Consider the following 15,064-nt stretch of genomic DNA (forward strand, 5'->3'; position numbering starts at 1 on the left):
GTGTCGGTCTTGCTTTTTTCAGGCGTAATGCAACAACCCGTCATGGCATGGACTCAGTAAGTGGTTGGAAGTCCCCTGAAGACATGCCGAGCCATGCTGCCTCTAAAGCCGTCTGTAACGGCCAAAACTTGCCGGTGTACACTTTGTGCACGAATTGACATCTCGGTTAGATTCCACAAATGTTCGATGGGATTCATGTCGGGCGATCTGGGTGGCCAAACCATTCGCTCGAATTGTCCAGAACGTTCCTCAAACGATTCGCGAACGATTGTGGAGGAGGAGGAGATTAGTGTTTAACGTCCCGTCGACAACGAGGTCATTAGAGACGGAGCGCAAGCTCGGATGAGGGAGGGATGGGGAAGGAAGTCGGCCGTGCCTTTTCAAAGGAACCATCCCGGCATTTGCCTGAAGCGATTTAGGGAAACCACGGAAAACCTAAACCAGGATGGCCGGAGACGGGATTGAACCGTCGTCCTCCCGAATGCGAGTCCAGTGTGCTAACCACTGCGCCACCTCGCTCGGTGAACGATTGTGGCCCAATGACTTGGCGCGTAGTATAAAGTCCTTTGTTGTTTCGAAACAGGGAGTCGATGAATGGCTGGAAATGGTCTCCAAGTACTTTAACATAACCATTTCCAGGCAGTGTTCCTTGTAAATACAGCCCACACCATTATGGAGCCTCCACCAGCTTGTTGAGAATTTTCGTCAGTGGCTTCGTGGGGTCTGCGCCACACTCGAAACCTACCATCAGCTCTCACGAACTGAAATCGGGACTCATCTGGCCAGGGAGCGATTTTCCAGTCATCTAGTCCTGGAGAGGAGCTGCGGTCGATGTTGTGCTGTCAGCAAAGGCACTGACATCGGTGATCTGCTGCCACAGCCCACTAACGCCAGATTTTCCCGCTTTGTCCTAACGGATACTTTCGTCGTACGTTCCGTATTGATCTGAGGTGATTTCAAGCACTGTTGATTGTCTGTTAGTACTGACAACTCCACGCAAACGCCGCTGCTGTCGGTCGTCACGCGAAGGCCGTCGGCCACTGCATTGTCTGTGGTGAGAGGTCGTGCCTGTAATTTGGTGTTCTCGGCACATCCTTGACACTGTGGATCTTGGAATATTGAATTACCTAACGATTTCGGAAATGGAACGTCCCATGGGTCTAGCTCCAACTACCATTCCGCATTGAAAGTTTATTAATGCCCGTAGTAGGGCCATATTCAAATCGGAAGCCTTTTCGAATAAATTACATGAGTGTAAATGACAGCTCCTCCAATGTACTGCCCTTTATTTCCTTGTGTACGCGATACTATCGCCATCTGTATATGTGCATATCGCTGTTCACCTCATTGTATACAGGGTGGTCCATTGATCGTGATCGGACCAAATATCTCACCAAATAAGCGTCAAACGAAAAAACTACAAAGAACTAAACTTGTCCATCTTGAAGGGGGAAACCAGATGGCGCTATCGTTGGCCCGCTCCACTAGATAGCGGTGCCATAGGTCAAACGGATATCAACTGCGTTTTTTTAAATAGTAACCCCCATTTTTTATCACATATTCGTGTAGTACGTAAACAAATATGAATGTTTTAGTTGGACCACTTTTTTCGCTTTGTGATAAATGGCGCTGTAATAGTCACAAACATATGGCTCACAATTTTAGATGAACAGTTGGCACAGGTAGGTTTTTTTAAATTAAAATACAGAACGTAGCTACGTTTGAACATTTTATTTCGGTTGTTCCAATATGATACATGTACCTATGTGAACTTATCATTTCCAACAAGGGAACCTCCCCATCGCACCCCCCCCTAAGATTTAGTTATAAGTTGGCACAGTGGATAGGCCTTGAAAAACTGAACACAGGTCAATCGAGAAAACAGGAAGAAGTTGTGTGGAAGAATGAAAAAAACAAACAAAATATACAAACTGAGTTGTCCATGTGCAAGGCAAGCAACATCAAGGAGAGTATGTGTTAAGGAGCGCCGTGGTCCCGTGGTAAGCGTGAGCAGCTGCGGATCGGAAGGTCCTTGGTTCAAGTCATCCCTCGAGTGAAAAGTTTAATTTTTTATTTTCAGACAATTATTATCTGTCCGTTCGTTCACTGACGTCTCTGTTCGCTGTAATAAGTTTAGTGTCTGTGTTTTGTGACCGCACCACTAAACCGTGCGATTAGTATAGGAAAGGACGTGCCGCTCCAATGGGAACCGAAAAAGTTTGATCGCAAGGTCATGGGTCAACCGATTCCTCCACAGGAAAACAGGTCTGATATATTCTATACGACACTGGTGACGGCATATGTTGTCGACCCGCCTAACTTGTACACTTGACGAATGGGTAGAAAGATTCTTCTACCTTGCCCGATTTAGGTTTTCTTGTGGATATGATAATCACTCCCAAAAAAGTGATCGCATCAGACGGACGGACGGACAGATAATAACTGTCTGAAAATAAAAAATTAAATTTTTCACTCGAAGGAAGACTTGAACCATGGTCTTCTCCTTGTTGTTGCATATCTTGTGCATAGACTACTCGGTTTGTATATTTTGCTTATTTTTTTCATCCTTCCACACAACTTCTTCCTGTTTTCTCGATTGATCTGTGTTCAGTTTTTCAAGGCCTATCCACTGTGCCAACTTATAACTAAATCTGAGGGGGGTGCGATGGGGAGGTTCCCTTGTAAGAACGCATGCTGTTAAAGCGTGATTACCTGTAAATACCACATTAATGCAATAAATGCTCAAAAAGACGTCCGTCAACGTCAATGCATTTGGCAATACGTGTAACGACATTCCTCTCAACAGCGAGTGGTTCGCCTTCCATAATGTTCGCACATGCATTGACAATGCGCTGACGCATGTAGTCAGGCGTCGTCGGTGGATCACGATAGCAAATATCCTTCAACTTTCCCCACAGAAAGAAATCCGGGGACGCCAGATCCGGTGAACGTGCGGGCCATAGTGTGGTGCTTCGACAACCAATCCACCTGACATTAAATATGCTATTCAACACCGCTTCTACCGCACACGAGCTATGTGCCGGACATCCATCATGTTGGAAGTACATCGCCATTCTGTCATGCCGTGAAACATCTTGTAGTAACATCGGTAGAACATTACGTGGGACCTCAGCATACATTGCACCATTTAGATTGCCATCGATAGAACGCGTGCAAAAAATCTGTCATCGTCCCGTAAATTCTCTTGTGCCCAGTGACAGAACTGTAGACGACGTTCAAAGTCGTCACCATGTAATTCCTGGTGCATAGAAATATGGTTCGGTTGCAGTCGATGTTGATGTAGCATTCTCAACACAGACGTTTTTGAGATTCCCGATTCTCGCGCAATTTCTCTGCTACTGATGTGCGGATTAGCCGCGACAGTAGCTTAAACACCTACTTGGGCATCATCATTTGTTGCAGGTCGTGGTTGACGTTTCACGTGTGGCTCAACACTTCCTGTTTCCTTAAATAACGTAACTATCCGGCGAACGGTCCGGACACTTGGATAATGTCTTCCAGAATACCGAGCAGCATACATAGCACACGCCCGTTGGGCATTTTGATCACAATACCCATACATTAACACGATATCGACCTTTTCCGCAATTGGTAAACGGTCCATTTTAACACGGGTAATGTATCACGAAGCAAATACCGTCCGCACTGGCGGAATGTTACGTGATACCACGTACCTATACGTTTGTGACTATTACAGCGCCGTCTATCACAAATCGAAAAAAGTGGTCCAACTAAAACATTCATATTTCTGTACGTACTACACGAATATGTAATAAAAATGAGGGTTCCTATTTTAAAAAACGCAGTTGATATCCGTTTGACCTATGGCAACGCCATCTACCGGGCCAACAGTAGCGCCATCTAGTTTCCCCCTTCAAGCTAGACGAGTTTCCTTCTTTGTAGTTTTTTCGTTTGATGCCTATTTCGTGAGATATTTGACTCGGTCGTTATCAATGGATCACCCTGTATATCCAATGTTAATGGAAACTGGAGCATCATTGTGCAGTACAGTATATTCATGAGCATACTAACATATGCTGTATTAGTGACTTTATCAAGGACTGTTACCAATTTATTGACACTAAATCAAATTTATCTCAAAAGAAGATGAGTTCCCTCTTCCAGTTCATTGATCACTCCGTTCTCTAACTTTTTTCTCGAAATGGAAATGGTCCGTTTGTCGATCAATTTAGTAAGAGAACCTTTCTCCATATTTCTTTAAAATCGACTTTTTTCATTCGGTGGGTGATAATTGTGAATATTACGTAAAATACTGAGATGAAGTTACTGGAACTATTTTTTGCTTGCCTATGCACTTCATCAGAACGCCTTATGTCCGAAAATTTTGAGCTTATTCTGTCATATCCGTATGATGGTTCACTTGAAGCTCTCATATTCTCCTTAATAATTGCCGTTTTGCACACGAGAATTTCATTTCATTCGTTTCTGATAAATCTTAAGGTAGGTGCCTAAGTACTTATTCTTAAACAATTACTCCTCTCGTATACATATGTATTCACTTTGCTTTCCAAGAAGCAGATCGTGTTGCTTGATTTAATATGTTATGGCCACGTATAATTAAATAAATTACTATAATTGTACTAAATAAATTATTATAACAATTCTTTCTAGTCTTGTCTATTTTTATACTTCTTCTTTAGAAATTCAAAATTTGAAATACACTGTAACAAAGAGTATAATTCCTGTACTCATATATATAATGTAGCGGTTTCATTACTAATTTAATCCGATTCTTATATAGTTTATTTGATTTTTTTCTGTAAGAATATGTTAATGCAGAACACCTGTTTCTACCGAGCAAATTCCATTAAGTATAACCTTTGTGCTTTCTACTATCATACGCTAAAATTTTACCACTATAGGACCACTGTTTATTTCTCACCCTGATATTTCAGTGAAGTCACACTATTAAGACACTGTAGTGAGATTACGTGTCAGGCATGAGATTGTGTAGCTCTTCGTGGAGGTATTTACCTAACAGAAGGTGGGCATGGACGTGGATAACTTCCATGGAAAATATTCAATTTTTGAAGTGTTACTGTTCTGTATGAGACTATCTCATACCCCGAATGTTCATAAAACAAAAACCAAACCGCCTTCGGGCATAAATCACGATTTTATTTCAATGCACGATGCACTGCGAGCTCCGTGATCTCATCTTCAGGTACTTGATAATTGTACATCAATTTTTGAATCTAGGCTAACACTCATTCTGTTAAGATTTTTTTTTATTTCACTTATTTATTTATTCCGAGCCACAAGTCGTCTGGCTGATTTGATGTGGCCCACCACGAATCCTCTCCTGTGTCAACCTCTACATCTAGGAGCAACACTTCCAACCTTCGGCCTCAATTATTTGCTGGATCCTCACTTATTTGCTGGATGTATTCAAATCTCTGTCTTTCTCTTCAGTTTTTCTCCACTATACCTCCCTCTAGTGCCATGGAAGCTATTCCTTGATGTCTTAACGTATATCCTATCATCCAGTCCCTTCTTCTTGTCAGTGTTTTCCCTATATTCCTTTCCTCGCCACTTCTCTGCAGAACCTTCTCATTCCTTACCTTATCAGTACACGTACTTTTCTACATTCTTCTATAGCACCAAATGTCAAATGCTTCGCTTTTCTTCTTTTCTAGTTTTCCCAGAGTTCATGTTTCACTACCATACAATACTGTGCACCAAACGTACATTCTCAGAAATATCCTCCTCCAATTAATAATACTAATTATAATTAATATTATTAATTATATTAATTAATAATTTAATATTAGTAGACTTCTCTATTTTCCAGTGATAGTCTGCTTTTCATGTCCTGCTGCCTAGATAGCAGAATTTCTTTACTTCATCTACTCTGTGATCACCAATCCTGAAGTTAGGTTTATCACTGTTCTCATTTCTGCTGCTTCGTATTACTTCTGTCTTTCTTCGATTTACTCTATCCCTATTATGTACTCATTAAGCTGTTCGCTCCATTCAGTAGATCCTGTAACTCTTCTTCACTTTCGATGAGGATAGCAATGTCGTCAGCGAATGTTCACGTTTAACTCCTCACTGATACCCTTTCACCTTTAATTCGACTTTGAATTTTTACTTCTTCCATTGCTTCTTCGATCTACAGATTGACTAGTAGGGGCGAAATACTACATCCCTGTCCTATGCTCTGTGCAATCCGTGCGCTTCGTTCTTCATCTTCCACTCTTATTATTCCCAATTGGATCTTGTACATATTGTATATTACCCGTCTTGCTCTATAGGTTAACACTACTTTTCCCAGAAGATCCAACATCTTGTACCATTTGACACTGTCGAACGTTTTTTCCAGATCGACAAATCCTTTGAACGTTTCTTGGTTTTCCTCTAGTTTCGCTTGCATTATCAACCGGAACGACAGAATTCCCTGCCTGGTACCCTTACCTTTCCTAAAACCAAACTGATCGTCATCGATCACATCCTGAATTCTCTGTTCCACTCTGCTGTATATTATTCCTGTCACCAACTTGGATACAGGACTGTTCTTCGGAATTGTGTGGATGATGCTTTTCCGAAAGTCAAATTGTATATCGACAGATTCATACATTCTACACATCAACATGAATACTCCTTCTATGCCCTCTTCGCCCAATGATTCTAGAAATTGTGATGGAATGTTATCTATCGCTTCTGCCTTATTTTATTGTAAGACTTCCAGAAATGTTTTAATTCTGATTGTAATGCTGGATCCCTTATCTACCCTCTATCGACGTCTGTTTCTTCTTCTATCACGTCATTAGACCTCCTCTCATAGACGTCTTCAATGTACTATTTCCCCCTTTTCGTTTTCTCCTCTGCAATTAACAGTGGCATTCCCATTTACTCTTAATGATACCGCCCTTGCTTTTAGTTTCAGCGAAGGTTGTTTTCTTAAGACTACTTAGGGGTTATGAAAAATGACAAACTGAATACGAGTTTTTGCAAAACTAAGACAACATTGATAACTTACTGTCTCTAACATTTGTTACATGATTTTGAAGTACAGATGAGTTGTCATATTTATGTGCATCTATACACTATACAGTGTAGCCTGTACTGTAAACATTAAGTAATTTTTCAATATTGTCATAGTTTTGTGATAACGTGTACTCACAGTGTGTCTCTTTGTGATTACGCGTATGTTATATTACCAGGACGGTTATTAAACAAAATTTGAAAAATGATGTGGACTTATCAAGTACCTGAATATGAGGCCTCAGGGTTCGAAATGCATCGTGCACTGAAATAAAATCACAATTTGAGACTGAACGCGGTTTGCCTTATTTAACGAAAGTAATAACATCGCGGAAGAAACACTGACGGCAGTGGATAAAATTAAATCATCCATGTTGTTTCTAATTCCCTCATTTCAATATAGCCTGCACATGAATTTCCTCGCATCTCTGTTCCTCAGTAGAAAACATCTGTCTCGACTTTATTTCTGTTTCGTCTACGATTTTTTGTCACACTTCTTGCAAAGCTCACGTCTCGCATTTGATTTTGCTTGATTCCGTTCCCAAGTCCACTAACGTACCTTCACGTCCCAGAGTTCAGCAATTTATTCGTCCTAACTAAATTATAGTAAAGCAACTAGATTTTTAGGTCCTAGTTATTGTATTTTTAGCTAAACTTCGTGATGTAACCTTAAGGAGTATATGGATTTTTTAAACATTTCTGTGATTGTGTTTCAGGAAAATTTTAGAATCCCTGACTAACGCTTTAAAGGAGCTAAATATTCAATTTCAGGATTTAGCAAATGGAACAGATAATGTATTCTTCTCGCCTATCAGTATACAAGTGATCCTAGCACTTGTGTTTCTGGGTGCTCGTGGAGATACAGCCAAGCAGATAGCGAGGGGTCTTCGTCTACCTGAAGACAGAAACGTGACGGAGGATGGATCCAGTGAAATAATGACGCGCCTACAGGTAAATATCGTTATCAGACTCTCTAAAGTTATATTTTTGACGAAATTCCGTGTCTATGGCAACAATGTCTCTTTGAACTTCTGTCACTAGAAACTCGTTATCTGTATTTAAAATGTCGCTCAACACAGGTATCCGTTACGTCTTATCGATATAGGAATGGATCAAAGAACACTGACGGTGAATTTAATTACCTTGAGGAACACACAAAATCTCGGTTCTTTTGCTGCTAGATTCATACCCGCCGCATTTCATGGGCTTTGGTTGGTCATACAACGTGACTGCTTTTGCGGAAGTTATAAGGTGGCTATAGTAGTTACTTAACGGCGTAGCTGTACTCCGTTATCAATCGTTGCGCAAATTGTACCGCAGTCAGGTGAGTGCTGGGGGTGGCGACGATGGTTTCATTTGGCGATGGTAATATATAAACAAAAAGTGTTTATAGCTTATAAAGCGATATTTTCTACTCTTGTGTGCAAGTAATTGAAGACATGGTCTCTGCAATTTCTGACGCTTCAAAGTGTTCTTTACGACAAGTATACAGTCCCTCCTGTAGCCAGTACCACTAGAGTATTGTTACTCTCTAACATACTGCTTTTGTTTTTCCATCGAAATCCAATGAAATCACCAGCAGGAAATACATTCTGAATGTTTCAAAACCGCCTAATTAGTCACTCATTAAGTACCTGAACAATTAATTTAACAGAGTAAGACAAATTCTGTACCGAACCAGTATTTTAAAAGCTAGAATACCACAAAAAAGATGCAATATTCTGGAAAATACACCAAGGCTGTTAGATTTTGAAATTGAGACAGCTTTAAAGGAAACAATGGTTCACTTATCACCGGCTGCCAGAAAGTCAGTCCGAAACAATAAAAAGCGCCTGTTCTGTTTTAAACGGTACAGACTCTTCATTCGATAAAAGGCGAAGTTTTCGTTTGAATACGACATGCTTAAGCAGATAAAATAATTTCGACTGTGCACGGTAAAGAAAACACTGCATATGATTGCCTTTGACTGGTACAAATTATAGTAACAGATAGAGGGAAAACTGGACGAAAATAGTATTGCGCTGACATTAGATCAGCATGTACTAGTGGTATAATTCCATTAGAGAGAAAGCAATAAAGGAGTTGGTGAATAATATTTTCCAATGAATTATTAAGTGGTTCTCAGAAAATGGACTCTCTCTAAATTTTGAAAAAACACGTCAATTCAGTTCTTTACAACAAACAGAGTCATAGCAACAATTGATGTAGCACCTGAGCAGGAGTCAGTAAATAGGGTAGATAGCTTGAACTGGAACAAGCACATTACTGAACTTCTAAAACAATTAAGTCCAGCTACTGTTGCTCTTCTTACAATTGATAATCTTGTCAACAAACATATCAACCTCCTGACATATTTTGCATATTTCCACTCAGTAATGTCATACGGAATAATTTTATGAGGAACTCACCACTTAGAAAGAAAGTATTGATTACACAAAAGCGAGCAGGAAGAATAAAATGTGATGTTCAACCACGGCCGTCGTATAGGTAACTTTTCAAGGAGCTAGACATTTTAACTGCGTCGTCGCAATACATATACTCCCTACTGAAATTCGAAATAAATAATCCATCACAATTTGAGAAGAACAGTGGTCTACATACCTACAGTACTAGATGGGAAAATTACCTTTATTACCCATTATTATAGCTATCAGTAATCCAGAAAGGAGTTCAATATGCAGTAAAAAAAATTTATCGTTTGCCCAATAAGATAAGATATCTGACAGGTAGCGAACCACGTCATAAGTCTAATTTAAAACCGTTTCACCTGGGTAACTTCTATTCCATTCATGAATTTTTACTTCAAATCTGGTAGCCCGTAATGAAAAAAGAAAAATAAATAAATTTTGAGTATAGTTGCATGAGTAGGACTAAAAAATAGTAATGTGTTCGTTGACGTTAACAGTAATCGTGCAAACATATCCTGTAAATTGACTCGTTGCACGTCATTTCGATGACAGAATCGTTCAAATTATTTGGGGAACATGTAACCAATTAACTAATTAATTATCATGCTCTGTGGAAGTAAACAACGTGACACATTGTCTTCAAACTTCGATTTTATTCCATTTAAGCTTTCTTCCTTTACATCAGGACTGTGACGACGAAAACACTGTCATACGATATAATGAAAAATGTAATGCTTCATCTCGACCCTTATTAAGCAAAAATAAAAATTATAGCTAATACCATTTAGTACTTCAGCTTTTAACAAGTGTTTCTTTTTTTTTGTATTTCAGGAAAACAATGACGTGCTGCTTAGCATAGCTAACAGAATATTTATTAAAAATGGCTTTGACGTTAAGGAAGAATTTAACAATTCCGCTGTTAAACTCAAGGCTGGAGCAGAAGTAGTGGATTTTTCACAAGAAGAACAAGCACGGAAAATAATAAATGACTGGGTAGAAAATAAGACAAATCAGAAGATAAAAAATCTAATCCCTCGTGGTAAGTAATTTTTCACATCCGATCACTATTCACACTTAGCATGACACTGAAAAAATTTCAGTGTTCCCTAGCTTTGTTCTACATGTACATCTACATCCATACTCCGCAAGCCACCTGACGGTGTAAGGCGGAGGGTACCTTGAGTACTCCCTTCTATTCCAGTCTCGTATTGTTCGTGGAAAGAAAGATTGTTGGTATGCCTCTGTGTGGGCTCTAATATCTCTGATTTTATCCTCATGGTCTCTTCGCGAAATACACGTAGGAAGGAACAATATACTGCTTGACTCCTCGGTGATGGTATGTTCTCGGAACTTCAACAAAAGCCTGTACCGAGCTACTGAGCGTCTCTCTTGCAGTCTTTCACTGGAGTTTATCTATCAACTCCGTAACGCTTTCGCGATTACTAAATGATACTGTAACGAAGCACGCTGCTCTCCGTTGGATCTTCTCTACATCTTCTATCAACCCTATCTGGTACGGATCCCACACCGGTGAGCAGTATTCAAGCAGTGGGCGACCAACTGTACTGTAACCTACTTACTTTGTTTTCGGACTGCATTTCCTTAGGATTCTCCCAATGAATCTCATGCTTTACCGACGAATAAACGAATAAACGTGATGCTGCACATAGGGCCTTCAAGCGTAACCCAACTCCCGAGGCGTATGAAGCTTACAGGAAACTCCGAAACAGAACCAAGCAAAGCGTGAGGAATGCCAAAATCAGACATGCCCGCTCTGTCGTATGCGGCATATCAAAACCTGCTGCACTGTGGATAAAGCTGCGCAGTTTTGGTATAGGGAAGCGAAGATCTGACGCTGTTTATCAAGCGTCTGCAGAGGAATTAAACGATTTCTTCTCAACAGCCGTAAACTGCCACGCAGCGACAAATTACCAGCCCCAAGATATCAATCTCTCGAGAGACAAGTTTTTCCTAAAACATGTCACTACCGGCACAGTACACAAGGCAATTATGAGAATCTCTTCCGAGGCAGTAGGAAATGATGGAGTGAACATTGGCATGATTAAGAACGTCGTAAACACTATTACTCCAGTTATCACAGACATCTTCAACCTGTCTCTTGTCAGAAGTACATATCCTACTGAGTGGAAGCAAAGCTTAATTCAACCTATACCCAAGACTGACGACCCTAAGTCGCCAGGTGACTACAGGCCGATCAGCATACTACCTGCAATATCTAAAGCCCTAGAATACATCGTCCATGAGCAGCTGACGGATTACCTCAAAACTCATAACATCCACGACAAATATCAGTCAGGCTTTCGAAAGCACCATAGCACAGCAACTGCATTAATCAAAGTAACTGATGACATTAAACATGCTATGGACAGACGTGAAGCTACCATCCTAACACTGCTTGACTTTAGCAAGGCTTTTGATACAGTTGACTTTGATATATTACTAATTAAAATGAAGCAGCTGAATTTCTCAAACAGTGCAATACACTGGTTCGACAGCTACCTCAAAAACAGAAGTCAACAAGTCATTTGTGGGTCGGAAAAGTCATCATGGAAAAACGTGCGCTCTGGAGTTCCCCAAGGCTCCGTCCTTGGTCCATTACAATTCTGACTGTACATTAATGATATTTCTTCAGTGATTCACTCCTGCAACTACCATCTATATGCCGACGACATCCAACTGTACATAAGTGCAAGCCCCAAGAACATTGCTGACGCAGTAGCGAGTATGAACGCAGATCTTTGCTCTGTTTCTCGATGGGCACAGAACCTAGGTCTGAAACTAAACCCCAAGAAATCCCAGGTCATACTTATATCTCATCCAAAGTTAATCAGTCGGTACTTTCGCGAAACAGTCCCTCAAATACTCCTCAATGGTACCCAACTACCATACCAAAAAACAGTAAAAGACCTTGGAATAATCTTGGATGAACACCTAAACTGGGAAGAACAAACAGTCACAGCTTGCCGGAAATCGCTCTCCTCCCTACATGCAATTCAAAAATTTAGAAAAATATTTCCAACCCATGTTAAACAAAAATTAGTCCAAACACTAGTCTTGCCTAATCTTTACTACTGTGATGTAGTTCAACATGGCACAAATAATGAAAATTCGAGATGCCTCGAACTAGTGATGAATGCTTGTGTTAGATACGTATGCAACATACGGTTGTATGATCATATCAGTCCTTCATACTCCCAGCTAGGTTGGATACGCCCACATAAGGCACGCGATCTCCACACGATGTGCTTACTTCATCGATTTCTTAGCCACTGGTGCCCCCAATACTTATCTTCTCACATTAAACACATATCATCATTCCACTACCGCAATACCAGATCGGATACGTCTAGCATCTTGGCTGTACCTTTACATAACACAAAATCTTTCTCCGTGTCATTCTCCATCTCAGCCATACGACTATGGAACGCGCTCCCCTGTGATCTGCGTCTTATCCAAAACCACTCAACATTCAAGAGGGAACTTAAGACTTACATATTAGGGACGGTATAGCCACCATTGTTGTGCCCCCCTCATCTTTTTCTTTCTCCTCTCCATCATAGCTTCGAATTTTACCATTCTATTTCCCTTCCTCTAACCTATCTACCTCTTCTATATCTCTTTCACCCCATTCCATCGTCTTATGTCTCTGCTTGATGAGAATAACTCACAAGCTGCAAGAATATAACGAGAAAATTCCCAACTAGCAATAGGACTGACACTCATAAAAGAAAAATATGTTTACTTTCATATACATAGTCATTATTATTATTATTATTATTATCATTATTATTATTATTATTAGCGAATGTCCCCATGGGAGAACGATAAGCAGGTGATTAACATTTCTTAATGTTCTTCTTATTTTCCCAGTATTTCTTCATTGCCTCCCCAAAGGCCTTCTTCCTTTCTTCGGTCCACTTTGGTCGGAAAGGCTTAGATTCCGTCTCTGGAGTAAACTTCCACTTGTCGATTTTTCTTCTGAATGTATCCCGGTCTGATGTGTTTGTTATGTCAATTTTTGCCTTTTTCAAATCCTTCTTAACTTCAGTTACCCAGGGTATTGTTGCCTTAAGTGATGTCATATAGTCCAATAGACGTTTAGTTAACCTGTTTCCAGGTAATCTGTCTATATGTCCATAAAACTTCATCCGCCTCTTCCTGATATCTGCCTCGATGTTTGATATTTTTTCGGTTGTCTCGGTAGTCTGCAGCCTGTATCCATCTTGTGTGTATCGTGGTCCTAGGATTTTTCTAATAATTTTTCTCTCTACTTTCTTAATTTCGTGTAAATCTAATTTTCTATTCAGGGAGAGTGTTTCACTTGCATATGTGACTGTTGGTTTGATGACTGTGTTGTAGTGTCTGATTTTAGTGCCTTTTGATAGACATTTCTTGTTATATATGTTTTGAATAAGTCCGAATGCTTTCTTGATTTTCTGTAATCGGTTTTTTTGTGCTATTTTCTCAAGTCCTGTTGGTTCAATAACTTCACCGAGATACTTAAAGTGCTTGACTCTAGTTATTTCACCATACTTTGTTTTTAGTTTCGAAATATCTAATTTTGAGCAGATGAATTCTGTCTTCTCAAAGGAGATTTGCAGGCCAACCTTTTCAGCACATTCTTTAAGTGTCTCAATTTGTTTTACTGCTGTTTCTTCACTGTCAGTTATAATTGCCAAGTCATCTGCAAACGCTAAATAAGGGATGTTCAATTTTCCTTTACCTCTTCCTAGTTCAATTGGCTTCCAAAAGCTTTGTTTCCTTAGTGTTACTTCCCACTCTTTCATAACTTTGTCCAAAACTATATTGAATAATAGTGGTGAGATCCCATCTCCTTGTCTTACTCCTGTTTTAATTGAGAATGGTTCCGAAATTTCCCCTCTGAATTTAATTTTTGATTTGGTTTCTGTTAGTGTTTGTTCAATTAGTTTTCGGGTTTTAGTGTCTAGGCCTCGTTCTTCGAGAATGTGACATAGAGACTGTCTGTCTATGGAATCGTATGCCTTTTTGAAATCAACGAATGTGCAGATTATTGGTTTTGACCTGATTGCTTTAATCTTTAAAATAGTTTTAAGGTTGAATATCTGTTCCGGGCATGATCTATTAGGACGAAAGCCTGCTTGGTAGTCTGAAATTGTATGTTCTAGTTGTTCTTGTGCCCTCTTTAGGAGACATGCAGATAGAATTTTGTAGGTAACTGGTAAAAGTGAAATGCCTCTGTAGTTGTTTATTATCATTATTATTATTATTTTTATTATTCTTGATTGTTATAATTATTTTTTGATTGTTATAATTATCATTGTACTACTTTTATAATCTCTATTTTTTTTCTCTTTAACATTAATACTGTATAACATGTTATATGTCCTAATTTTCTGTAGACACTGAAATTTGTTGAATTTGAGTATGCCTGGTTAGTTGTAAGAGAGGGCCTGAAGGCCTTAATCTTGCCAGGTAAAATAAATGCATAAATAAATAAATAAATATATGGTCATTCCCTTTTAAATCACTCCTAATGCCTACTCCAAGATAATTTATGGGAATGAACTGCTTCCGGTTACTGACCAGTTGTTAATGGGCACTTTTCAGCTTACAACCATAAGTACAGT

The 15,064-nt window shown here is 39.6% G+C and overlaps 1 protein-coding gene across 1 annotated transcript in view; it reads left to right on the forward strand.

Annotated features, from left to right (window-relative positions):
• The window catches only part of LOC124775159 (serpin B6-like), a 68,672-nt gene that overhangs the window by 16,729 nt on the left and 36,879 nt on the right, over positions 1 to 15,064 (forward strand). The window contains exons 3-4 of the mRNA XM_047249999.1: positions 7,798 to 7,977; positions 10,266 to 10,473. Coding sequence (XP_047105955.1) covers positions 7,798 to 7,977; positions 10,266 to 10,473 — 388 coding nt within the window. The remainder of the gene's footprint in view (positions 1 to 7,797; positions 7,978 to 10,265; positions 10,474 to 15,064) is intronic.

This window comes from Schistocerca piceifrons, chromosome 2 (genome assembly GCF_021461385.2).
Source record: "Schistocerca piceifrons isolate TAMUIC-IGC-003096 chromosome 2, iqSchPice1.1, whole genome shotgun sequence".
In the NCBI taxonomy this organism is placed as follows: domain Eukaryota; kingdom Metazoa; phylum Arthropoda; class Insecta; order Orthoptera; family Acrididae; genus Schistocerca; species Schistocerca piceifrons.